Raw genomic sequence first — 27,330 nt, 5'->3', positions numbered from 1 at the left:
CGACACAGAAAAGACCAACAGAGGTCCTATCCCACCCATAGCCAGTAGGCTAAAAGCAACTGAGCCATTCCCTTCCTTAAGGAGCCTTACTGCAAATTGGAGTCCTTGTAAGATGGTATCCCAAGAGCCAATGGAACTTGAATTTATAAATTTATAATTTTGAAAGCCAATTGAAATGTATATAACTACTGAATTAAATTTGTCATGCCCAATAGGATGAAAGATTAACTAACTGTGGTAGCTACTTTTGCTGCCAGGGTTTCTACTGTGCTAGCTGTAGTAAGCAATTATGAAATGGTAATCCCAGAAACAGTAGCAGCAAATGGCTGCCACTGCTATAACAGCAACAACGGCAGCAGCAATGTCAAATTCTCTTCTGGAGCGTGTGGACATCCACTAGCATGGATACAACTCCAGTAATACGAACCACCAAGGCCCATTTTTCTTGATCCCAACACGACTTTAGCTGGCAGCTCTTCTGGAGAATCCAACCGCATGGCTACAGTTCCTAGGCTTACATTAATGCTTGCCAAAGCTGGCCATATTGGGCTCTCAATCCCCATTGGTATCAGAAGGAAGTCTTTGTTAAATATTTCAGAACTCCAGGCAAAGGGATTTGGAAAGCATGGTTTCTTTCCAGTGTGATGTAAACAAGATTCTCCTCACTTGGTCCACTGATGCATAAGATATCTTAACCCAAGGAAAATACTATAATGGCTTGAATCTTAAAAGTCCACCCAAAATGCCATGGTAAAGACTGAGTCAATAGCCAGTGACAGACACTATGGGTAGATGATGGAAACTGTAGACAGAAGCCAGATCATTGAGGCTGTGTCCTTGAGCTGTTAGAAGCCCTGCCCTCCTATCTGTCAGCACCCTGACCGCTGTGAAGTAATGGCTTTGCCCACTATAAGCTGTCTCTGCTGGGCAAGAAGGCAAAGTCCAGGAATTTTTCCTAGTTGAAGTTTACTATCTCAGCTATTTTGTCACAATGGTAGAAAGCTGACTAATAAGTGTTCATTAATAACATATGCGGCTAAGGTGGGCTGAGTGCGGTGGCACACACATTTAGTTCCAGCACTCGGGAGGCAAAGGTAGGCAGATCTCTGAGTTCAAGGCCAGCCAACTCCAAGAGAATCAGGAGTTTGACTGTGGCCAACTTGGGCTACATAGTGAGACCCTTTCTGAAGCAACATACAGGGCTTTAGAATAAAAAATACTCCAAAGTGTTAAGTGGTAACTACAAAGGAATATTCAAGATTAACACTTTTAATGGAAAATCATTTTAGTGCTAACTTTTAATGATAAGAGAACTTTACTTTGTGTGTGTGTACACATATATTCTTTTTGTTTGTTTGTTTTTGTTTTTTGAGACAGGGTTTCTCTGTGTAGCTTTGCGCCTGTCCTGAAACTCACTCTGTAGCCCAGGCTGGCCTCGAACTCACAGAGATCCGCCTGCCTCTGCTTCCGAGTGCTGGGATTAAAGGCGTGAGCCACCACCACCCGGCATTTGTGTGTATATTCTTGATAGGACAATTCCAAAAAGTCAAGGAGGCACTCTCAGATTTTGTCAACAGTTTTTAATATATGTCATAGGTAGTTCATATGAATGCTTAAATTACAAAATTAGCTGCCACAGTCCGAATGTATGGGACTTTAAGAAAGCTTATATTACTCAAAAGATACTAAGCACATCAATTTTGATTCTAAAATGTATTTTAAAGATTTGTAAAACAATGTTAAGTCTAGAATCATATGGCCTTAAAGTGATTCAATTTTGTGTTATTCTTAATAACTTAAAACTTGTGAACTGTTAAAAAGCATACACCTGCATATCCCAGTGCACACAATTTCTATTAACCTAGACAAAGCCACATGAAAAACTCCATATAATTCCCAAGGCAACAGCACACACTTGTTTTCACCACAACTCACTGTTACTGCCTCAGAACACAAAGCATCAACAAAAACCCATCACCCAGTTCCCCCCCCTCCAAAAAAAAAAAAAAAAAAAAACAAAAAACAAAAAACAAAAACAACTCTTTCCCATCCCAGCAAAAATTACCTGGTACAGAGAGTGACTTAAAAAATGCTTTCTCAGTAGGAAGCATTTATAAAATGCAGAGATCTCAACAAGCCAATGCTTATGCAGATGGGGGGGCCTCTCCCCATGAAAGTTTCCGCCTCAAGAGGCAGACAAAACTCTCAATCATTTAAGAAAGCTCACTTTTTAAAAGCATACTTATGCATATCGATGGCTATTTGTTTCAAGAAAGTACTTAACAGCCTCAACTGTGGACAAGATAGAAGCAGAGGGAGAAGAAAGGAGGCCTCATAAGAAAGACAGAGAACAGCTTCTCCGTGAAGACCCAACAGACTGCAGCAACCAAGCAAAGCACTATGACCTCACAGAGCGGTGATCAGAGCTAGGTGAAGCAGCTCGCTTTTCATGCTTTCTTACTCAGGAAAAATAAACATCCAACTACTTCAAACTCAGCACTCACACTGTCATTAGCTCATAGTACCAGGCCAGGAGAAACTGCTCCTGTATTACCTACCTCTAGACTCTGCCGTGGACTTACAGTATCCTAACACCTAGAGCTTTCCTCCTATAATACTGTCATCAGCACTGCCCACACACAACCAAATACACTGCACTATGTTCTAGGGTCTCTGAAAGTCATCACCACATACCGGTTCTAAATTCCACTTCTTTCACAAGTTTAATGTGACACAGGAAAACAACAAGCAATGTTTATTGTGCAATTCCAATAGGAACTCTGGGGGTCTTGGTTTAGAGTCAGTCTCCACAGTTACTCCAACTGCCCAGTTTAAACAAAAAGCAACAACCCATCTAGAAATTTCATGATTGTTCTTCAAACACCAAAGCACTGATGATTCACGTTATAATTTAAAAATATTTTAAACTACACGTACTTTATATACCATTCTTTCATAAAATAATCAAACTAATTTGATTATGAGGGAGGAAATAAGTGAAAGAGCCCTTTCAATGTATCTACAGCCTCTGTAGAACTCTAAACCAAGAGGGGAGGGTGGACTAAGGACTTCTCAGTCACAGGAATATGTGAACGTTAGGGGGAAACGGACTCGTGCTTTTCCCGTTTCCGGTGGGTGCAGAGCTTACAGATGGATGGGCGGAGCCCTCGAGGTGACTTTACATGGCTTTCACTTTGATTTGTTTCATTTTCATTTGCTTCTTCTCCAGCTTCTTTTGTTCTCTCCTCAAAGCAGCTTCCTGTGAAATAGGGATGGGGAGAGAAAGATCCAAATTAAGCTCTGAGCACACAATGAAAAACCCAGGGCTGGAGAAGCAGCTTGGTGGTTAGAGCTCATGCTGCTCTTGCAGAAGACCCAAGTTCTGTTCCAAGCCCGTCACAACTGCCGGTAACTCCAGCTCCATGGGGTCTGATGCCTCTGGTCTCCATGGGCACCAGAGGTCTACTCACCCATATTATTATTCAAACTCCCTTTTGGGGAGTAGGGGGAGTTTGAGACAGGGTCTCTTTATATAGCCCTGGCTATCCTAGAACTCACTGTAGACCAGGCTGGCCTAGAATTCATAGAGATCTGCCTACCTCTACCTCCCAAGTGCTGGGATTAAAGGTGTGGGCCTTTCATTAAAAATCTTAAGTCTTGCCGGGCAGTGGTGGTGGCGCCCGCCTTTAATCCCAGCACTCGGGAGGCAGAGCCAGGCGGATCTCTGTGAGTTCGAGGCCAGCCTGGGCTACCAAGTGAGTTCCAGGAGAGGCGCAAAGCTACACAGAGAAACCCTGTCTCAAAAAACAAAAACAAAAACAAAAACAAAAAAAAAAAAAAATCTTAGTCTTGCAGCAGAGAACACTCTTGAAGATAACCTTGGCTACATAGTTAGTTCCAGGCCAACCTGTGTTATAAGACATTGTTTTGAAACGATGTCTTTTTTTTTTTTTTTTTTTGGTTTTTAGAGGCAGGGTTTCTCTGTGTAGTTTTGGTGCCTGTTCTGGATCTCGCTTTATAGACCAGGTTGGCCTCGAACTCAGAGATACACCTGGCTCTGTCTTCTGAGTGCTGGGATTAAAGGCGTGTGCCACCACTGCCAGGCTTTAAACTGGCTGTTTTTAAGAAGCTTACCAACTCACATGTTAAGTCCTGGGCCCCCTTCCCTTTAAGCCACTGGAGTCTCCAACCACATAAAAAGAGAACTTCCTTCTTCACAAAAAAATGAAAGACAATACCTATTAATGATTCTTTTCTTTTCTTGTTATTTTTTTCTTATATTGATGATTCTTAATGCAGATTTTCCATGTGTATACACCAAAAAGTCATTTTTATTTATGAAGACAGAATTAAAAACAGTGATATTTTTAGGGCGAACATAGACATTAAGGGCTAAAGAGACATCTCAGTCGATGGGATGCTTGTCTTAGAAGCATGAGGGCCCAAGCACATCCCGAGAGCCTGTGTCAAGTCTGGGGTGGTGGCCGGCGCTTGCTGACAAGAGTGGCGCTGGCCAGGCAGCCTAGCCTACTAAGTGAGTTCCAGGCCAGGGAGAGATGCCGTCCCTGTACGCTCCTCTCCCCCGCATCACACACACAAAGACGAACAGTACCTTCCTTTACCACCACCCTGCTCTGTCCGTCCATCTCTCCAAACAAAATCAAGAAAGCAGGAGGACATGAAAAAAGTAAAAAACAAAACCCCAAAACCCCCACAAGGGTTTGTTTTTTACCTCGTGGCGTGAGGAAAAAAAAAAAGCGTGCGGCACAGGAGCAGCAATAAGGTTTCCTGAACACCTCTCCCGACAGCACTGCTGAATGACTCCTGGCACCTACATACTCACACAGCAGCAACTCCAATTTTCTTGGCAGGAGCCTCCTTTATCTGAAGAATGTCATTCAAACCTCAGAATTCACTACTTCCGCATCAAACCCTAACTTTCAATGACAAGTTTATTTAAATATAAGGTGTATAAGCCAGGGTCTTTTAGTCCCCGATTTCTTTCTAATTGTTTGATCTGAAATGAGACTGTGGTGGGTAAAGAGCGTAATTCCAGGGGCACAAACTCAACTTAGTATGGCTTGGAAGAGGACAAAGTGCTATCAAATGACAGCACATCCCAAATGCTGAAGAGTATTCAACTTTTAGCCTGTGTACATTTCTACACAGGATTGTCACAGTAGACAGTATGGTACAAACAGGCATCTGGATAATTAAGATTTATTTATTTTCATGCGCATTGGTGTTTTGCATGCATGTATGTCTGTGTGAGGGTGCCAGATCTCCTAGAACTGGAGTTATAGACAGTTGTGAACTGCCACATGGGTGCTGGGAATTGAACCTGGGTCCTCTAGAAGAGCAGTCAGTGCTCTTAACCTCTGAAACATCTCTCCAGCCCACATCTGGGTAATTAAAAACAAACTAGTTTTGGGGAATTCTTACAAACCTCAACCTTAGACAAAGAACTTCAGGCAACTAAGAACACTGAGAGCAGGAGACATCGTCTCCCCAGGGAAGAGCACACCAACCAGTTAGCCAATACCAAACGGTCAGCCACGGAAATATACAAACAAGCAACATTATACAGACTGAACAGGTTGTGCTTATACATTTACACACACACACACACACACACCCCAGCAACAACAACAAAAGAGGCCATGAATGTGAAGAGAGCTGGGGGGAGGGGCTATGTATACAGAAAGTTTGAGAGAGGAAAAAAAAGAGGGAACTATACAATTATATTATAATCTCAAAAATATAAAACAGCCAAACCCAGCAGCCCCGGCAGCAGGGGTGTCTCACCTCCAGCCTGCGCTGCTTCTCGGGGTCTTCCTCATTCATGATCCGCTCCTTCTCGGCTCTCTTCTTCTCCTCGCGCCGAGACTGCGCAGCCTCCTGCCTCTGCACGTGTGTCAGCTTCAGGAAGTTCTCTTCCACGCGTGCGCGGTTCTTATCTGCTTTCTGTTTACCCTTTCCCAGGAAACAAAGTTTTCATAAGAAACCCATTTCCATCCCACAGGAGAAAACCCCACTGAGCATTCTTGGTAAAACTATTCCCCTTTGCGCTGGGCGGCGGCGGTGGCGCATGCCTTTAATCAGGCAGATCTCTGTGAGTTCAAGGCCTGCCTGGTATACAGAGTGCAATCCAGGACAGGCACCAAAACTACAAAGAGAAACCAAACAAAAACAAAAACTATTTCCCGCAGGGCGGTGGTGGCGCAAGCCTTTAATCCCAGCACTCGGGAGGCGGAGCCAGGCGGATCTCTGTGAGTTTGAGGCCAGCCTGAGCTACACAGTGAGTTCCAGGAACGGTGCAAAGCTACACAGAGAAACCCTGTCTCGAAAACAAAACCTATTTCCCTTTGCTCTTCAAGTCAGCTAGCCGAGACTCAGTTGCAGTCACTGCCCGCCGCTGCCCGCTGGGGAAAAGCACAGTAAGCGGTGCCGGCTGGTAAGGACGGCTTCGGGTCTGTCTTACCTCTCGGTTGAGTCGGAACTTTTTGGCTTTGTCAATAGAATAAATCACCATGTTCATCAGGGGGAGCAAAGACTCCATATCCTTTGGGTACGTGTTACCCGAGCCAGGCACTGGAAAACAAGCCATTTCCCACTGAGTCAATGGCGGCATTACCACCTCTGGGCTGGCAGCCTTTCTTAATGCTAACAAACTAGCTCCTTAGAGGAAGCCAGAGATCAGCAAGGAGGAAGGAGGTTAGCGATGCTGTAGTTTTAGAGCTAGTATTTAGAAGGAAAAGCAATCTCAAAAACATTTTCGAGAAAGCTAAGAACAGCCAGACAGGACCCAAAATACTCACCATTAAATGTAAACAGTAGTGTCCTCTTGGTGTCAGGCAGCTTTAAGGGCTGGCCCTCCCTGTCATGAAAGAGAAGTTTGGTAAGAGAACAAACATACGAAGGCACTTTCCATGCACACAAGCCACCCATCTGACACCCGCTAATAACAGCACTGTATGTCCTCTGCATCTCTATAACAGCACTGTATGTCCTCTGCATCTCTATAACAGCACTGTATGTCCTCTGCATCTCTATAACAGCACTGTATGTCCTCTGCATCTCTATAACAGCACTGTATGTCCTCTGCATCTTAAGTCAACAGTGATCAAAGAGCCCGAGGCACTTTACAGTCATCTAACCCACTCTGCTACATCTGCACCCCTCCAGCGGTGTCTCCAGTGCAGGATATATTCCCTTTCATCCAGGGAGCCAGAAATATGCCTATATTTAAATATGAGGCCATATTTTAAATACTTTTGCTTAATTTTTTAATTTCTAAATTTGTATTTATTTTGTGTATGAGTTTTGCCTGCATGTATGTATGTATGCAGTGCCCATGGAGGCCAGAAAAGTGTGTCAAATCTCTTACAACTGGGGTTAGAATGGTTTAGACTCCATGAGGGAACTGGGAGCCAAGCCCTGATCCCTAATCTTCTGCATAAGCAATACACTCTTTTTTTTTGGGGGGGGGGGGAGTTGAGACAGGGTTTCTCTGTGTAACTTTGGCACCTTTCCTGGAACTCACTCTGTAGCCCAGGCTGGCCTTGAACTCACAGAGACCCACCTGCCTCTGCCTCCCCAGTGCTGGGATTAAAGGCATGCACCACCACCATCTGGCAGCAATACACTCTTAAGCACAAGTCAGCTCTCCAACCCCCAACTTTCACTTTTTTTTTTAAATTTTTTAAATTTATTTATTTATTATGTATACAGTGCTCTATCTGCAGACCAGAAGAGGGTAACCGATCTCATTACAGGTAGTTTTTTAAGCCACCATGTGGTTGCTGGGAATTGAACTCAAGACCTCTGGAAGAACAAGCAGTGCTCTTAATCGCTGAGCCATCTCTCCAGCCCCCACTTTTTTTCTTGGTCATTATTCTTTAAAAGTTGAGGTATACAGTTTAACAATTACTTAATAGCACTTACACTGTATCAGGTATTACAAGAATCCACAGATGGTTTCCTGTGAAAAAGGCTATGTATGTTGCTGCAAACACATCACTTTATATAGGAGAGACTCAAGCATCCTGAGACTTTGGTATGGTGGGGGTTATCCAACCAACAATCCCTCATGGATTTGGAGCGAGCAGTTTATAATTTTGTTCTGTCATTTCATTGCAAATTTTGACTATCAAACAAATGACTTCTGCTCCACCTGCAACCAGAGACTTGAGAAAGCTACAATGTAATACTTTGTCCCTGGTGTTGTTACTAAGTTTAGCAAGGCAAGGATGATACATCATCTCGAAGCATAAGGACCTGAGTAATCTCCACACAACTAAATCCAAAATACATTCTGTTACTGCTACTCTTATTCTGGTATTGGGAAATGAACCCCATAGCTCCCAGAATGTCTGTTGTTGACACCAAGTCTCCTGGCTGGCTGAGAACTCACTGGCAGGCCTAGAACTCAGAGCTCCTTCTGTTCCTGCCTCTGAAAGCTGAAATCAGATCTGATCCAGAATGGCTTTTGGTTATACTCAAGCCCATAGCCTGTGAGAGTAGCCTGCAACTAATAATCAGGTCAGAACCCATTCTCTATCAGATGTAGATTTAGTTATGCTTTCCAGAGACTGGCTGCAAATCCAATGACAAATTCAAGCCCAAACCATGAACAATACTGTACACCTGAACAATACTGCTGTAAACCAGAAACCATGGTACTGAAGTCATTTAAAAATACACCCAGGTATTCAAAAGGGAAGTGAGACAAGGCGATAAAATACAAAATACATAGATTTGTATTTAAAGTCAAACATCACAAATTTAGATGTGGTAAAGGGTGGACCAGCTGCAATTTCTTAGCACCAACCCTTCCTTCTGAAGGTCACTGGGTCAGTGACGAAAGCATGCTGGGTGAGGAGGCTGCCAGTGGCTTCTCATGCCACACTAGGTGGGAGGACATTCATTACCAATCTTACTTTCCCACTTGGTAAAGAAACTGTAGAGGTACTTTGTGGTGTTCCAACATAGAACCAATAAGGAAGATGAATTTTAATACTTGTATTTCATACATACTCTTGCATAATCTTTGGACCAGAGAACTGGTCTGAAAAATGGACAGATTCAATCTTGTCAGCATAGTGTGTAAGAAAGTGAACCATCTGAAAAACGAAAGAAAAAAAGAATATTAACTAGAGTTTGGTGCATTTCCAAGCTTTTATAGATATTTACCTTTTAATTCTTTTTTTTTTTTTTTTTGGTTTTTCGAGACAGGGTTTCTCTGTGTAGCTTTGCGCCTTTCCTGGGACTCACTTGGTAGCCCAGGCTGGCCTCGAACTCACAGAGATCCGCCTGGCTCTGCCTCCCAAGTGCTGGGATTAAAGGCGTGCGCCACCACTGCCCGGCTAATTCTTATTTTTATAAAATGTCATTCAGTCTAAAATACCTTTTTCTTAAAAGAAAACAAACAAACAAAAAACCAGAATTGCCTAATGAGCCATCAATTCAGCCCTTACCTTCAGCTTAAAGAAATGGTTCTTGGCCAGGGGTGGCACATGCCTTAAATCCCAGCATTCAAGAGGCAGAGGCAGGCGGATCTCTGTGAGTTCGAGGCCAGCTTGGTCTACAAAGTAAGTTCTGGGACAGCCAGGGCTGTTACACAGAAAATCTGTCTTGAAAAACCAGAAAAACAAAAAAGGAACGGTTCTCTGCAGCCATCCTCCAGCCTTAGCCTCTCCAGCGACAGATCACAAGTGCTTGCCCTGCGTGCTCACCTTTACTTAGACAAACTAAACTTATGAATGACTAAATAACACCATCAAAGGATTAAGGCTGTAATTTTTAAAACAAAACAAACAACAATAATAACAATAACAACAAAAAACACTAAAACACTTGAAAATTGGCTTGGAGTGGTAGCACACACCTTTAATTTAGCATCCGGTGGACAGAGGCAGGCAGATCTCTTTGAGCTCCAGGCTAGCCAGGGGCTACATAGTGAGACTCCATCTCAAAAAAAAAAACAAAACAAAAATCTTGAAAGTCATTAGTTCTTTCAGAGAACTTTTTTTTTTTGATTTTTCGAGACAGGGTTTCTCTGTGTAGTTTTGTACCTTTCCTGGATCTTGCTCTGTAGACCAGGAAGGCCTCGAACTCACAAAGATCCACCTGCCTCTGCCTCCCAAGTGCTGAGATTAAAGGCATGCACCACTACCGCCCGGCTGAGAACTTTTTATTTTACTGTGAGTGAGTATGTGAGCACCGTGCTCCCGGGGAAGCCAGTGAGTGTCATATCTCTTTTTTTTTTTTTTTTTTTTTTTTGGTTTTTCGAGACAGGGTTTCTCTGTGTAGCTTTGCGCCTTTCCTGGAGCTCACTTGGTAGCCCAGGCTGGCCTCGAACTCACAGAGATCCGCCTGGCTCTGCCTCCCGAGTGCTGGGATTAAAGGCGTGCGCCACCACCGCCCGGCCATGTCATATCTCTTAAAGCTGGAGTTATGGGACACTTGGCTCGGTAGGCAGATTTGATGCTGAGAGACACACTAGAATCCTTATGATTGCCCAGTGCTAACTGCCAGGCTGTCTCTGGGACTGACAGTCCTCTGACCGGTTCTGTCAGTGTGAGGAAGGAACACGTAACTGCGACTAGTGTACGGCACCAGAGAAGACCCGGCCCAGCTTCAGGGAGGCGACCCTCTCAACACGAGAGCTGGCCAGTGCCTCGTTAAAATGGTGTCGCTTTGCTACTGTTTCTAGTACAACAAGGGCTGTGTTTACCCAATTGATCAAAATCAGTTAGATGATATAAGTCTCACAGAAAATGTTTACCATGAATGATCTGTAGTCACAGATTATTTACCTGTTGTTTCAAAAAAGAAAATAAAATTTAGTATGTGATTTTTATGTATTTATTCTTTGGACACAGAGTCTTTAGCTGTACTACCTAGCCTGGTCTGAAACTCATGATCCTCTTGCCTCAACCTCTAGAGCAGCTGCCATTACAGATGTGCGCTGTGCACACAATCTTTTATTGTATTTACCTTTGTATCCATCATTCCTTCTGTGACTTCTCCCATTTCTGACAGAATGGCCAACGAGTCTGGCAGTCCATATTTTGCTCCAGACTTAGGTTTATCACTACAAAACTCACTCTGGAAGAAAATAAAAATATGAAGCATAGTATTTTATTATAAGTTTTTTTCCCAAAAGGTTAGGTATGTACTACCTATTTTGAAGTGGTACTTAACACCTGAGTGACAGAACTGTGCTGTACTACAAAGCTGAACTTCTTTGTAATAAAGAGGCAGTGTCATCAGGCTTCTACCAGTTTGGCGAGGAGGGCAATGAGGCTGCGCAGGGCGCGACTCATTCGAGGAGAACCCGATTCTGAGGGCATCCCAGTGCTGGAGCTCGTGGACTCCATGGCCAACTGGGTACATCACACGCAGCACATCCTGCCTCAGGGCCGCTGTATGTGGGTGAACCCAATGCAGAAGACCGAGGAGGAGTTAGGGGAGGAAGAAGAGAAGGCGGACGAGGGGATGGAGGAGGTGGAGCAGGATGTCAGTCCTCCTCTTCTGACTCCTCTTGGAAGATGCAGAAGTCATGCACCTGTCGCCCTGGACCACCCGCATCTCCTGCAGCCTCAGCCCTCAGTACTCGGTGGCCACTGGGCGCTCCAACCTCTGGCCAGGGGCCTACGCCTACACCTACGCCATTGGCAGGAAGTTTGAGAACCTCTACATTGGCTGGGGTCACAAGTACAGCCCTGAGAACTTCAACCCATCCCTGCAAGCTCCGATTCAGCAGGAGTACCCCAGCAGCCCTGAGATGACAGAGATAAGTGACCCCACGGTGGAGGAGGAGCAGGCCCTGGCAGCCTCTGAGGAAGAGGAGGAGGAGGATGAAGAAGACCTGGAGGACTAAGGTCACCAAGCTCTTTTCCAGAGCCTTTCCCCTTAGTGGTAGTTACAGATTATATTTTTTCTGTTGCTTTTGTTCCCTGCCCTTGCAGGACACAGGTAGGAAGGCACACAATGCTCCAAATAAACCCCCCCACAGCACAGCCGCTAAGTTATATTCATCATCATACTGGGCAGCTGGGTTGACTCATTCAAAAAAAAGAAAGAGGCAGTGTCTGCACACATTTGCATTCCCGCAACTGGACGTACCAGATCCTGCATCTCTTTCTGCAGTCGCACCAAAGCTTTGCGAGTGCCAACAGCAAACACAAATGTATCCATGTCCTCATCATTCATAGTTACTTTTATTTGCTGTAAAAAGAAAACAAGAACAAGACTCATTAGGTTCTATGATGGATAGATTTCTAAATAGCCCTGAAGAGTTCAGTCTTCTGCGATATACATTTTCCCCTTGAGCAGGATTCAGATATAATGGCAGAAGACTCCTAATCAGTTGAATCAAATTAACAGAAAGGAGCATTGTCTGAAATGAAAAATAACTGGGCCCTAGCACAAGAAGAGAATCTTTGGGGCAAAAGTGATCATCAAGGGGTGGGTTATAAAGAGCTGAGAGTAACGCCCCCAGGACCTGAGTAATTCCCAGGTGGCAGATACCGAGAAAATAGGTACCTATAAATAAATACAAGAGACTGAATTCTGACAAAAATCTGAATGAGCTTGTGAAGAAGGAAACACAGCCTGGCTCACACTGTTTCCAGCCTCACAGACCTAACTAGAGCACCCAGCTAACCTACACTGGACCACTCATGTATTGATACTGTGAAATAATAAATGGTGTTGGTTTGTTTGTTAGTTTTGTTTTTGTTTTTGAGACAAGGTCTCAAAAAATTTTTTTAAAATTTTGCTGGGCATGGGACATAATGCCTTTAATCCCAGCACTCAAGAGGCTGAGGCAGGCAGATCTCTGTGAGTCTGAGGTCAGCCTGGTCTACACAGTGAGACTGTTTCAAAAAAGAAACAGAAAAAGATTTCTTATTTCTATCCTATGTGTATGAGTGTGGTGGTATTGTGTATTCTAATAAATTTATCTGGGGTCAGAGAACAGACAGCCACTAGATACAAAGGCTAGAAAATGGTGGCACTCACACCTTTAATCCTAGCATTCCAGAGATAGAAATCCCTCTGGATCTCTGTGAGTTCAAGGCCACATTGGAAATAGCCAAGCATGGTGACACGCCTTTAATCCCAGAAAGCCAGCCTTTAATCCCAGGGAGTGGTGGTAGAAAGTAGAAAGGTATATAAGGCGTGAGGACCAGAAACTAGAAGATTTTGGCTGGTTAAGTATTTGGCTGGTTAAGCATTTGGCTGGTTAAGCTTTCAGGCTTTTCAGCAGTAATTCAGCTGAGACCCATTCCGGATGAGGACTCAGAGGCCTCCAGTCTGAGGAGACAAGACCAGCTGGGGATCCGGCGAGGTGAGATAGCTGTGGTTTGTTCTGTCTCTCTGATCTACGAGCATGGACCCCGATAACTGGCCTCGGGTTTGATTTTATTAATAAGAACTTTAAAAATCCTGCTACATCTGGCGCCCAACGTTCGTGTTACGAATTCATGAAAAAGCTGTTTGCCTGTGGCCTTGTGAGCCCCAGCTTAGGCCCAAGCTACACTCAGCCGGTGGTGGTAGCACACGCCGGTAGGATTTGCTGAAGGAGACAGAGGCAGGAAGATCCGGAGTTTGAGGCCGGCCTAGGAGGCTTGGGAGAAGCTTTGGCCCGGACTGAACCACAATCAGTGGTGGGACCATGGAAGCAGTGGCTACTGTTCCACGTTGCCAGCTCCTTCTCATCGTGTTGGTGACTATGGTGATGCTGCTACCTGGGACGAAGGGTTTACTGCTGCTGGTTCAGAGAAGAATTGCCAGGACCATCGTGTTACAAGAAAGCATCGGCAAAGGTCAGTTTGGAAAAGTTTGGCAAGACAAATGGTGGGGAGAAATTGTTGTGAAGATTTTCTGTTCTAGGGAAGAATGTTCTCGGTTCCAAGAGACAGACATTTATCAGACTATGATTGCTCCAAACCACAGAGGAGGCAAAAAAAAAAAAAAAAAAAAAAAAAAAAAAGTCTGCAGGAAACCATGACCATGCCTAACAGTGACTTTGAAATCTTCAAAAAGATGACAGGATCCTACAACGATGATTCCACATGGACTATGATAAAGTCATTAAGCTGATTAACACCATGGAAAAATCGACTTTGGACTACAAACTGGTCAGGACAATTTCGAGAGGACTAGCTAATATGATCCAGCCTGACAGACTACTTGAACAAGGACTTGAAACAAGCCCTGAACTTTCCTTTTATGCAGAGAATGGACAAATGATACAGGACTTGACAATTAACCCAAAAATTTTCTTTTCAAGATTCCCTAAAGATATCTTCACCCCTAGAAAGCAAAAAGAAAAAGAGAATATAGATATGAGATAGATCATCGAATCTACTCTGAGAAAAAAGATAAAAAGAGAATATAGATATGAGATAGATCATCGAATCTACTCTGAGAAAAAAGATAAAGAAATAATAGGATAAATAGGTAGATCATTGAATCTACACTGAAGAAAAAGGGGAAGATATAAAAATAACAAAAGGTAGACTACTGAATCTATTATGAAAAGAAAAAAGAGAGAATATGGATATGATAAGATAAAAAGGGAGATTATGGAATCCACTTTTAAAAAGTAACTACTTGTTTTAAATAAGATAAGTAATGAAAACTTTTTGGTCTGAGTTTATCAGATGTTACTGGACTGGACATTGTTACTATATATAAATGGAGTTTTTATCTGAATCTGTCAAATGTTAATGGACTAGACATCATTAATGTAATTTTTGGCTGTATATATTGTATATACTTATTGGATATTTTTTTCTTGTATTAGTTATAAGCTTTTTTTAATTTTAGACAAAAAGAGAGGAGATGTGGTGGTATTGTGTATTCTAATAAATTTATCTGGGGTCAGAGAACAGACAGCCACTAGATACAAAGGCTAGAAAATGGTGGCACTCACACCTTTAATCCTAGCATTCCAGAGATAGAAATCCCTCTGGATCTCTGTGAGTTCAAGGCCACATTGGAAATAGCCAAGCATGGTGACACGCCTTTAATCCCAGAAAGCAGCCTTTAATCCCAGGAGTGGTGGTAGAAAACAGGAAGATATATAAGGCGTGAGGACCAGAAACTAGCGGCATTTGGCTGGTTAAGTATTTGGCTGGTTAAGCATTTGGCTGGTTAAGCTTTCAGGCTTTTCAGCAGTAATTCAGCTGAGACCCATTCCGGATGAGGACTCAGAGGCCTCCAGTCTGAGGAGACAAGACCAGCTGGGGATCCGGCGAGGTGAGATAGCTGTGGTTTGTTCTGTCTCTCTGATCTACGAGCATGGACCCCGATAACTGGCCTCGGGTTTGATTTTATTAATAAGAACTTTAAAAATCCTGCTACATATGAGTGTTTGCCTGCATGCATATCTGCGCACCATGTGTGTGCAGCACCCATGGAGGCCAGAAGAAGGCACTGGATCCCCTGGAACTAGAGTTACAGATGGTTATGAGATGGGTGTTGGTGCTAGGAATCAAACCCAGGCACTCTAGAAAAGTAGCTAGTGCTCCCAATCGCTGAGGCATTTCTCAAATCCCAAATGGTACTGTTTTAAGCTGTTCAGTTTTTTGGCAATTTGTTATGAAGAAACACAACACTAATGTAGGTTCATACTGAGTAGTCAAATACAAAAGTCAGCAATAAACAGGATCCCAATGGACAGTGTGATATAAGAATTATATCTGGGGGGTAGACAGATGGCTCAATGTTAAAGGCTAGGCTCACAACCAAAAGTGTAAGAATTATATCTGGGTTTTGCCTCAGGTTCCTGGCACCAAGATAAAACCTTAAGTAAGTTTCATTATTTATTGGGAACCCCTTTCAATCAACCTGAGTTGGCGCTAATGTAAGGTCTCCACACAGCTTCAGGAATGGGGCTGAACATGAGATAAAACTAAGGCTGAGAGCTGGACCTTTCAGCCCTACTCAAGGCCCTTGTGGGAAGGAGCATGGAGCATTGCAGTACAGAAATCCTTGACTGAACCACATTCAGAAAGCTTCCATATTCGTAAACTTTTGAATCTGTTAAAAGGGTGGCATGTTTGGAGAAGACAAAGAAGCTCCACATACCTCCTTCCCTTTTTTGACAGTGTTTCTCTGTGCAGCTCTGGCTATACTGGAATTCTCTGTACACCAGCCTGGCCTGGAACTCACAGAGATCCGCCTGCCTCTGCCTCACAAATGCTGGGATTAAAGGCGTGTGCCACTATGCTTCGCATCCCCTCATTTTTTTTTTTTTTAAATTGGCTACTGCTGAGTTGTGTCCTTAATAAGTCAGTAAATATAAGCAAAGTTTTTCTTGAATTCTGTGAATCATTCTACTAAATTAGTCAACCTGGAGGGAGGTGATGGGAACCCTCAATTCAGAGGTGATCAGCCAAAAGTGTACATGGTGGCCTAGGATTTGAAATTTCCTCAGAAGTAGGGATAATGGGGGCCCTGAATCCTTCAACCTATGAGACCTAAAGCTAATTTCAAGCAGTGTCAGGACTGAATTGTTGGATCCCTGCTTGTGTCTAGAGACTCCAAGAACTGGCCATTGTTGGAAAACATCTTTATACAAGTAAATAATTCTTAATATTCTGCATAGGAACAGGCAGTGTTATAAACCTAAGAAGTCTGATCTGTTAAAACATGGCTCTAGTTATACTAATTGTATTTCTTAATGGTTGGGCCAAGTTCTCAGTATGTGGAAGAAGGAAAATGTGGGGCTAGCGATGGATGGCTCAATGGTTAGGAGCACGTGCTGCTCTTACAGAGGACACAGGTTCAGTTCTCAGTATCCACATAGAAGTTCATAACCATCTGTAACTAGTTCCACGGGGTCCAGCTCCCTTTTCTGACCTCCTTGGACACACATGTGGTACACAGACAGACATGCAGGCCACACACACACACACATAAAAATTTTAAATCTTTTGTTTAAAAAAGAGGGTGATACTAATGTAGGGAAAGACATGGTAAATGGCAGCTATAATAAAAAAAAAAAAAAAAAGAGGAAAAGGGTTTCTGTTCTTCTGTATTCACAGGAAATTACAGAACCCAGAAGAAAATAATTTTTATAAAAAGCAAAAACAGCAATCCTGTCTATGGTATCTCTCTTTGGGAGAGAGACAGGAAACATTTTTGACAGAGGGTGCAATTTACAGGTGAATGTTAATTTAATAAATGGAAGAGAGTACACCCAGAAATCCAGATTGTGATTTGAGCTCTTTCAACCAAAATGAATCATTTGATGTTTTAAAAACAAAACAAAACAAAAAAGACCTAAAACAAAATAAACTTTGAGAAGAAACCTAGTGTTTTGTCAAAGACACAAGTATTCCCAGGGCCGGTGAGATGAGACAGCTTAGAATGTGCTGCTCGCAATGCAAGCCTGAAGGCCTGAATTTGATCCCCAGACCCCAAGCTGTAAGGAGAGAACTGACTCCCCAAAGCGTCCTCTGACTTCCACCCATGTCCCTGGTATGCAGGCACCCATATTTACACACATAGGTAAGTTTTAAAAATCAGGCAAAGGTATACATAAGGAGAACCAGATACCAGGGCACACTATGTGGGCAACTGTTCTCTCTAGTAAGGATAATCCAGTGGTTACAAGAGGTGACAGACATTATCTCCTTCCCTGAAAAGAGCAAGTGGAGGTCTCCCAACATGTGAACCCTGACCTGCTTAGGTAGAAAAGCACACATTTTCTGCCATGGACACAAACTGCCAGGAGTTCCAAACACAATCCAAACAGAAATGGAATAGCTAAGAAAATAACTCAGTTTATACCAAGAAAAGCAGCAGGAATACATACCACTTGATCACTCACTGGCCTCATCATCCGGGCCAGAACATTAAGTAAGTCTTGTCTTTTAAGGAACTGAAAAAAAATGAGAGAAATGAGTCAATACCTTGCAGCTTACACTTACAGAAGGGCCTTGGAGGGGACTCAAATGCTTCATTTGACAACTACTAGAAATATAATGCTCAGACCTTATTTTAAGTCAAACAAGGAGGAATGAAGCACTAAATTTATATTAGCAGTCACATTAAAAAAAAAAATTAAGGAAAGACACACGTGGGACCAGTTCCCTACTTACCCTCAGCTGGATGAGCATGCCTTCACAGCACACTCGACCAGAACACCACAGGTTATAGATGTGTTCATTCTCCTGATTCAACTTTCCTGTGCTTGTGGCTTCTTTGTTCGTCCCATCATCCCCTAGGAGTAAAAGCACTGAATCTGATTCCCTGGACCTTCAGATCCCTTTAGGACAGCAATGCTTTGCTATCTCAGAGAATCTCCTCTGAGAGGGATTAAAGGACGGCACTGTGGCTTTTACTTCAGTATTATTCTAAAGGGCTCACGCCTCAATAGATTTACGTATAAATTACCATCTGCTTCTTCACACATTAATTCATCTAGTCTTGAAGACATATTCAGTGTCATTTCTCAGCCAACCATCTTCACAAGATCTGTATATAAGGCCTGGATTTTCTGGGTGAGCTTCATTAATTCCAATTACTTCTGACTGAGGAGAGTTCAATGGCAGTTTCCACACATTCCAAATCACCAAAATCATTATTTTATTTCAATTTTACACCAACTTCAGGAAGACTACAGCAAACAAAACTCCCAAAGTTTTCTGTGCAAAATTACCGATTTCCACCATTCCACGTTGCTATCCATTCACGTTTCTCTGTGACTTTATGCAGAGAGCTGAGAGAATGGTCTCTGCCATCACTACCAGTGCACAGCAGGCACCAAGATGGCGGGCGTCAAGGATACAGACTGGTTCTTTGTCATCTGCTAGGCCAATGTGCTGGGGTGCTGAGGGTTGATGCACAAGCTAGTAGAGGTGGGACTTCTTTTTACTTTTAAAACTCTTTATTGTCTCCATAAAAAAAGTTATGGACTCTGGCATGAAGAAGAGGGAGGGCAATGAGCCAAAGAATGCTTCCCCACCACCCCCATCCAATTCCCTGATCAAAAACATCCTAAAAAACTATGGAACAGGGAGGAGAGCATCCACTGGTAAACAGGTAGATAGTTCTATAATATGGTTGCAATTTAACCCCTTAGATAAGCTTTAACATTAGTTTCCTTATTACAACAATGAAAACTATATCCCATTAACAGTGTTGCAACAACAAAAAGCAATTAAAAAACAATGTGTGACAAAAAAAAAAAAAAGAACATGTGAGGCCTAACTTAATAGTGCATGGCTTTAATCCCAGCACTAGGGAGGCAGAGGCAGGAGAATCTCTGTGAGTTTGAGGCCAGCCCGATCTACAAGGCAGTGTAAGCCTGGTCAGAGCTACATAATGGGCAAGCAAGATGGCTCAGGAGGGGGAGGCACTGGCTCCCAAGTCCGACGACCTGACTCCGGGACCCACATGTGGAAGGAGAGAACTGATTCTCACAAGCTGTTTTCCCTGCTCTCCTGTCACAAGCCTTCCTGTCCACTTCCCATAAATAAATTAGTAACAAAATAATTTAAAAAACAATTAAAACAACCAAAACCAACGCAATGCATGTAAAGTACATACTAAAATGTGCATAAACAATAGCAGATGGAAAGAAGCTTATTACTAAGGAGAAATAAAGTGCTAAGTGAGTGTGAAGAGAGTTTAACCTCACAATCCACACCACACAGCTACTCTACAGACTTCATGCATATCCCATCTGTGGAAGTAAAATCAAAGTACCCAGAACTTAAGAAATTGTGAGGGATTTCCCTGTTCTAAAACTCCAACTGAAATTATTTATCAAACTACCTACAATGACAAAGTTTCTTGTTTCAACCAGAATTTTAACATCTTCTTTTTACACTGACTGTATTCAAAGCTATTTAGCAATTATACTATTGACTAATGAAAAATGATGAGCTTATATATTTAATTTATTTATATGTAAAACCCAGCCAAATGGATTCTTGAAGAAAACAAACACATTGTAGTCAGCAGTTAGGTATTTCTGCTGAGGGGACAAACTGTTCTTACCAGCCTGTTTCCACGCAGACCGCTGGACTCGTAATCAGCTTAACTTACCCACTAAGGTAAAATTGCTCTCCAAAAGCTCTCTATGAGAGTTAAACCAGGCCTGAGCAAGTCGGCTGTTTTTATTCTTCCCAATGATGTAGTTCATGATATAGGCAAGCAGACCAGTCACCATCAGGATCTCTAGATAATAACTCTCCCAGCTGTTCTGGAGGTGTGCAGGGACCTTAAGAAAGAAAAAAAATCCCATTTAATGTTGGCTGAGACTGAACATGAAGTCTAAAGAATGGATGAAAAAAATGAGAAAGTCCACTGACAGAAGTGGATACTTTATATTACTGTCACTGGAAATAAAGTTACACTTTAGCAGCTGGAGAGAAGACTCAGTGGTTAGGAGCACTGGCTGCTCTTGCAGAGGACACAGGTTCGGTTCCCAGAACCCATATGGTAACTTATAACCATCTCTATTCCAGGTCCAGGGGACGTGATGCTGCCTCTGGCCTCATCCAAGGGCAGCGGGCATGCACATGATACACTAGACATACATGCAGACAAAACACTACCACACATAAAATCTTTTAAACAACAACAAAAAAATTACACTTCAAAAGAGATGCCTATTTTGACCTTCTAGGTCAGCTTTTTTATTTATTTTGTTTTGGCGTGTTTTTGTTTTTGTTTCTTTGAGATAGGTTTCTGCAGCCCTAGCTGTCCTGGAACTTGACTTGCACACCAGAGAATTCGGAACTCAGAGATCTGCCTGCCTGTGCTTCCAGAGTGCTGGGACCAAAGGTGTGTGCTGCTGTCACCACCACCTGGCTCTAGGTCAGTCACTTTCCAGAGCACGTCCAATGTCGCCCACTTATACTACTTGAATTAAGTAAAAGTGGGAGGGCTAGACTACAGCTTGGGAATTGCTTCATAGCAATGGATGCTTCTCAGAATTCATGGTAAGCTCTTTATTAGATTGCACCATTATTTCAATACCCACCATATGTCATGGATTACAGTTATGGAAATAATGATTTATTGCTTAGTTTGGAATTTGGAATCATATATACTCACATCAACAATTGTTATTGGGTCTTTGTTTTTGCTAGAAGAGGTATCTGGTTTGTCTTCATAACCCTCAAATTCTTCATCATCATATGGCTCACTTTCAGTATCTCCCTCCTATAAAAACAAAACACAGTCATGTCACAAACGGCACCGGCAGTTGTGTCTCACTTTGGGGGTGACATCTGTGAAGGAAAACATGACTAGTAGCCAACAAGTACAGAACACAGAGATATAAAATGCTTTTGGCAAAATATCAAACTTTGAGGCATAAAATTAAGTAAGTTCCAGAAAACTAACATGTATGGTAATATTTAGTAACACATTTCATATTTGAAATTTGGTAAGAGAGCTGGGTGTGGTGGCAAGTGCATTTAATCCCAGCACTTGGGAAGCAGGTGGATTTCTGTGATTTTGAGGCCATCCTGGTCTACATAGCAAGTTCAAGGACAGTCAGGACTATATAGTAAAACCCTGCTTAAAAAAAAAAAAGAAAAAAATTGTTCTAATAGAATAAACCTTGTTCCTGTTTTCTCACTGCTTCTTACTACACATAAAGAACAATGTGGATGATGAGTATGCTAATTAGCCTGATTGTGTTAATTCAATTCTTCAATGTACACACATAGTAAAATATGGTAAAAAGAAAAACAAAACACAAATGAGATCTTTTCTCAAAAATAAACAAAATGAGATACTATACAGCATGAATAAATAATTTGTTATAAACTTCAAAAATGAGGGGGAAAAAAACCCAAAACACCAAAAGAATGATGCCACTTACTTTTAAACCCAAAGTTCTAAATTCTCATTCATATATTATGTATCCTCAGTTCAGATCATATCTACTACAGTAACTACAGAAAACAATGCTTCATCAAGGTAGGAACACACCACAAAATCTTTAGAAGAGCTTAGCTGGGTAGTGATGGCACACGCCTTTAATCCCAGCACTAGGGTGTCAGAGACAAAACAGGTCTCTGTGAGTTTGAGGCCAGCCTGGTCTACAAAGCCAGGTCCAAGACAGCCAGGCTACAGAGGGGGACCTTATCTTTAAAAAAAAAAAAAAAAAAAAAAAAGAGAGAGAGAGAGAGAGAGAGAGAGAGAGAGAGAGAGAATAAACTAGAAGAGCTCTACCTGAACAAAAATAAAGATTCCAGATAACAAAAGTCTCCCTATATTTGGGGTTTTGTTTGAGAAAAACACTAATAAATTTTTCCATCCTCTGGATTTTCCAGTAAATCAATAAGCACCCTGTTTGGTGGAACTAGAGAAACATCTCATAAATGAAGAGCACTGGCTGTCCTTCCAGAGGACCTGGATTTGGTTCCCAGAACCCACATGGCTGCTTAAGTCCAAAGGATCCACTTCTCTGCTTCAGCCTTCAGGGAACCAGGTGTGCACACAGTACATTTATGTGCAGGCAAAACACTCAGACACATACAATAAAAATAAATCCACCTGGTGAGGCAGGCAGATCTCTGTGAGTTCAAGGCCAGCCTGGTCTACAGAGTGAGTTCCAGGACAGCCAGGGCTACACAGAGAAACCTCTTCTCGAAAAACCAAATAAATAAACAAACAAATAAATCAGTCTTAAACAAAAACCCTACCTGGGTATCCGCATCTTCAAAATCTCCTTCTTGGTTTTCATCCTGCCCTTCCAACTCCACAGTGGTCTCATCTTCATCATCTTCAGTGCTTATCACTCGCTGAGGAGATTCCGTAACAGAATCTTCCATGACATCCTCAAACTCAGCGAAGTCATTATCATCATACTCTACTATGTCTTCCTCATCCTCGAAATCATCAAACTTGGCTTCAGAGACACGCCCCAACACCAAAAGGACCACACAGAAGGTGTAGAAGGCTTTCATTGCTCTTAAAAAGTACGCTGTGAGAGACAGAGAGTATGTGCTAAGTGAACTACCATTCCACATACATGATTAACATATTTTGTAAATTGTTCCGTAATCTACAAACCAGCTAGGTGTGCTGGTACTACTTGTAATCCCAGTACTTGGGGGGTAGAAAGAGGATCAGAAGTCCACGGCCAGCCTTGGTTACTTACTGAGCTCGAGGCCAGACCAACCTACAGGCTGACCCTTAATTAAAAAACAAAACAATCACCGGGAAGTGGCAGTGGTGGTACATGCCTTTAATCCCAGCACTCAGCAGGCAGAGGCAGGGGGATCTCTGAGTTCAAGGCCAGCCTGGTCTACAGAACAAGTTCCAGAACAGCCCAAGCTGTTATAGAGAAACCCTGTCTTAAAGAACAACAACCACTCGGGAGGCAGAGCCAGGCGGATCTCTGTGAGTTCGAGGCCAGCCTGGGCTACCAAGTGAGTTCCAGGAAAAGGCGCAAAGCTACACAGAGAAACCCTGTCTCGAAAAACCAAAAAAAAAAAAAAAAAAAAAAAAAAAAAAGAACAACAAGGCCGGGCATTGGTGGCGCACGCCTTTAATCCCAGCACTCGGGAGGCAGAGCCAGGTGGATCTCTGTGAGTTTGAGGCCAGCCTGGGCTACCAAGTGAGCTCCAGGAAAGGCACCAAAGCTACACAGAGAAACCCTGTCTTGAAAAACCAAAAAAAAAAAAAAAGAACAACAACAAAAAAACCCAACCTCACAAATGCCTCCTGAGTTTCTCTTTCTCAATTCTTTTTTTTTTTTTTTTTTTGGTTTTCCGAGACAGGGTTTCTCGTTTCTCTGTGTAGCTTTGGTGCCTGTCCTGGATCTTGCTCTTTAGACCAGGCTGGCCTCGAACTCATAGAGATCTGCCTGGCTCTGCCTCCTGAGTGCTGGGATTAAAGGCGGCAGCCGCCGCCACCCCAACAACAAAATCTATTTTTAAGCATAGCCGTTCAGTCTAAAAGATGGATATGTGAGAGTATTACTGACAGCGCGCTGATGGATTTGTGTGAGCGTATTAGTACCGATGATTAAACTATGGGTGTAACACCAAAACCATAGTTTCTTGTTACAAAAGGGCCGGGCTGATGGGACAGCTTGGTGGGTAAAGGCTTGCCAACAAGCCTAAGGACCTGAGTTTTACCCTTGGGCTCCACATGGCAGAAGGACAAAACCAAGTCTCATAAGTTGTCTTCTGACCTCTAGGTTCTTACAGTGGTGTACTTCCCTGCTTTTCTCCCCCCAATGAATGAATGAATGCAATTTTAAAATGTTAAAGGGAGGCTGGGTATGTAACTCGGTTGGTAGAGTACCTGGGATGACACTAGCAGCATATAAAATTGGGTGTGGTGGCACACTCCTATCTGAGCACTTGGGAGTCTGAGGCAGGGGGATCAAAGTTCAAGGGCACCCTCCTCTACATAGTGTTCCTGGTCTGTCCAGGCTTCATGAGACCCTGTCTCAAAAACTCCAGAGGGCTGGGAGGACGGGGTGCATGCCTTTAATCCCAGTACTCAGGAGTCAGAGGCAGGCAGATGCCCGAGTTCAAGGCCAGCCAGGACTACATAGTTAGATCCTATATTTAAAAAAAGAAAGAAAGAAAAAGAGCAGCAGGGTGTAGTGGCTCAATCCTGTAACTCCAGCACTAGACTACCCAGAGTTCCACCGGCCTGCCCTGCCCTACATAGTGAGTTTTAAGCCAGCCTGCAAGAGTGAGACACTGTCTCAAACCACAAAGCTTCTGCCTTAGTGTTCCCCATTTCAAGTAGAAGTAACTACTTACCATCATCAGCTTGATTAACAGACCCCCAAAAGGTCTGGTCATTTCAAGCTGAATCTATACCCGGAATGTTCACAACACAGAAGTATTTCTTTTCGTTTCTCTCTCTCCTTTCTTTCTTTCTTTCCTTCCTTCTTTCTTTCTTTTTTTGTTTTGTTTTTCAAGACAGGGTTTCTCTGTTTAATCCTGGCTGTCCCAGAACTCACTTTGTAGATCAGGCTAGCCCAGAACCCAGAGATCCACCTGCCTCTACCTCCCTGGGATAAGCGCTGGGATTAAAGGCGGGCACAACCAGCGCCCAGCTTCACCAAAGTATTTCTAGTGCAATTCATACAACCAGGCTCCCTCAGGGTTATTTAAGCTAAAATTATCCAAGGCATTTGTGCACGGGCTTCCCTTCTAATAAGACTCAGCTGCACCTGTCGACCTATTTCTCAAATGCACAACTCTCTGCCAGGTCACCCAGACTCGAGGACTTCTGAAGCAGAAAACACAAGAATCCAGGCCATGCATAAGCATTAACATGCCTGTCTGATTATCTTGGGCAAGCTCACTCAGTAATCTCTCAACCACTTGACTCCAGACTTAAAAAAACGAGTGAGTGAAGCTATCATTGCTCGTCCTTTCGGGTCTTTATGGCATTAGTCAAAACGATGAAGTTTCTAGAAACGATGTAGACATTCCCGTCTCCTTTCAAAGTGTTGGCTACAAGCAAGTTGAATGTTAGAAGCCTTCAGCTAAGGTCGACTCTTGAAGTGGCTGCTTCTGCCAAACCTCTCGTGTCTGGTCCTACCTCCACCACCATGGAGAAGCCCAGTGTCTATGCTCCATTCTTCTGCTGCACACCAGAAATTTTCTCTGATTTTGTTCTGCTGATTTGGAATTTGCTCAAAGCCACCCATAAGACCCCAAACCCTCCTAAAGTCCAACAGAAAGATGGACCAGAAAAGGATGGACAGAAGTTTAATTATTTTTTTTTTTTAATTCGGGAGAGATAAGTTGCGAGGATTGATGCATGTCCCCACCAGCCAGACAAAAAGGGTTGGTTAGGTGAGAAACAGTACCTGGTTCTGCGGCCACGCAACTTAGTCACCGCTCGGCCTGGCTCGGCCACACCGACTAGCAGCATGTCAAGGCCCGCTACCTACCTGCACCTGAGGCTGCACCCCGGCCCGGGACTTCGGAGGCCACCACCTCCACCCAGCCTGCCTGTGTCTGGCCTCCGCCTTCAGGTCGCAAAGATTTTTGCGGACCGCGATGTCACTGGGACACAGCCCAGAACAGGTAGCTCAGTCACGGCACTCTACACTTCACGTAGCTTCAGCCGTCCGTTACGTAGAATGCGTACGGCTGGTCTGCGCCTGCGCGCCGAGTGGGGGCCGGGCGCGGCCTTAAGGACCGCGCCGGGCGAGGTTGGGCTGCTGGGAAAATTACGTAACCTTCGCCGCCCCGGGGCCTAGAAGCGCTCTCTGGGTTCTCCTAGGGCTCCGTCAGGGTGACGTCACTTTGATCCGGTGCTCCGGAAGCTAAAGGTGGCCATACTCTATGGGGCCATGCGGTCAGAGGCGTGAAGGGAAATGTAGCCCAAGTCGGTTTTGTTTTTGCAAGGGACAGGAGCTAAGCGAGGGTCGACATTCTTATGTAAATAAAATTTCCGGTCAACTTCCTTTGATCTTGGATTTTTTTGAGCAGTGCCTTGTCACTTCCGCTCTCTTCATCTCAGATCTATTTTTTTTCCCCCCAAGACAGGGTTTCTCTGTGTAGCTGTGGCTGTCCTGGGACTCGCTCTGTAGCCCAGGCTGGCCTGGAACTCAAGAGATCCTCCTGCCTCCGCCTCCTGAGTGCTGGGTTGAATCCCAGCACCGCTCGGCCCAGATCTACTCTCTGAACATGAGCCATAAACAGTCCTCACCCAGAGCCAGGTGCCTGTCCAGAGCGTGTGACGCGCCTATGACGTGTTCCGGCATCTGAGGGGCGGGCCTAATTGGCGCCTTTCGGGAGCCGTAGTCCCAAGCCACACCCTTCGGCTCGCGCCCTCCCCGGCGCGCATGTCAGATGCGCGTCCCCCTCCCCCTCTCGTCAGCAACGGGCCGTGAGGCGGCGGCGAAGGGGGCGGAGGAGGAGGAGCGCTGCTGGACGCGGCCCCGCTCGGCGCGTACTCAGGGCCGCGGGGTGCTTTCGCGCCGACCGTAGTCGCAGCAGCGTCTGGAGCCGCAGCAGCAGGTTCGTGGGAAGGGCTCCTCCGGACGCGGGGCCGCTAGCCCCGGGGGCACGGGAGGTAACTGGGGCCTGGCGAGGGCGGAGGGACCGCGGCCTCGCTTAACAAAGAATCGGCGGAGCCTCGGCCCCGGGGTGGCTGCGGGGGTCCGGGGCGAGACAGGTGCGCTGGCTGGAGCCCCGAGGGGGGCCCTCCCGAGCTGCGTTGCCTTCCCACGGCTCGGCTCCTGGCACGTCTGATCGGGGCCCACTTGGCGGCTTTCCGGAGGCGGTGCCTGCTGGGCCCCAGGAAGGGATTTTCGGGGTGCTGGGCTCCTAGGCTGTGAGCGCCCGGGGGAGGGTGTTGATCCCG

At 44.1% G+C, this 27,330-nt stretch overlaps 2 protein-coding genes across 3 annotated transcripts in view; one reads left to right on the top strand and one right to left on the bottom strand.

The window, feature by feature from the left end:
- Positions 1–1,560: 1,560 nt before the first annotated feature.
- On the bottom strand, positions 1,561–26,202 carry Ccdc47 (coiled-coil domain containing 47). Its single transcript, XM_028865186.2, has 13 exons — positions 25,910–26,202; positions 22,686–22,966; positions 21,085–21,192; positions 20,071–20,245; positions 18,120–18,241; positions 17,834–17,899; positions 12,130–12,231; positions 10,999–11,109; positions 9,037–9,122; positions 6,819–6,877; positions 6,482–6,591; positions 5,806–5,973; positions 1,561–3,259 (listed from the first exon to the last, which is right to left on the bottom strand). Exons 2-13 carry the CDS (start codon positions 22,947–22,949, stop codon positions 3,179–3,181), a joined length of 1,452 nt encoding a protein of 483 aa, XP_028721019.1. The 5' UTR covers positions 22,950–22,966; positions 25,910–26,202; the 3' UTR covers positions 1,561–3,178.
- A 624-nt stretch (positions 26,203–26,826) lies between these two features.
- Ddx42 (DEAD-box helicase 42) overlaps positions 26,827–27,330 on the top strand; it is a 44,130-nt gene continuing 43,626 nt past the window's right edge. The window contains exon 1 of one of the 2 annotated variants that reach the window (XM_028865184.2): positions 26,827–26,984. The gene's annotated coding sequence lies outside the window, so the exon portion shown is untranslated. Of the gene's footprint in view, positions 26,985–27,020; positions 27,040–27,330 lie in introns of those variants that run through there. The other variant, XM_037200724.1, reaches the window with a different exon arrangement.

The sequence above is a fragment of the Peromyscus leucopus genome, chromosome 8b (assembly GCF_004664715.2).
Source record: "Peromyscus leucopus breed LL Stock chromosome 8b, UCI_PerLeu_2.1, whole genome shotgun sequence".
Classification (NCBI taxonomy): domain Eukaryota; kingdom Metazoa; phylum Chordata; class Mammalia; order Rodentia; family Cricetidae; genus Peromyscus; species Peromyscus leucopus.
Note: the sequence above shows the minus strand (reverse complement) of the source record. Positions and strands in the feature narration are given on the sequence as shown.

Excerpts from the sequence above, each read along its gene's own strand:
- Ccdc47 (XM_028865186.2), bottom strand. The coding sequence starts at position 22,949 with ATGAAAGCCTTCTACACCTTCTGTGTGGTCCTTTTGGTGTTGGGGCGT. Across the intron at positions 21,193-22,685 it reads TTGAAGATGCGGATACCCAG|GAGGGAGATACTGAAAGTGA; the intron begins GTAGGGTTTTTG and ends TTGTTTTTATAG. Across the intron at positions 12,232-17,833 it reads GGCCAGTGAGTGATCAAGTG|CAAATAAAAGTAACTATGAA; the intron begins GTATGTATTCCT and ends TTCTTTTTACAG.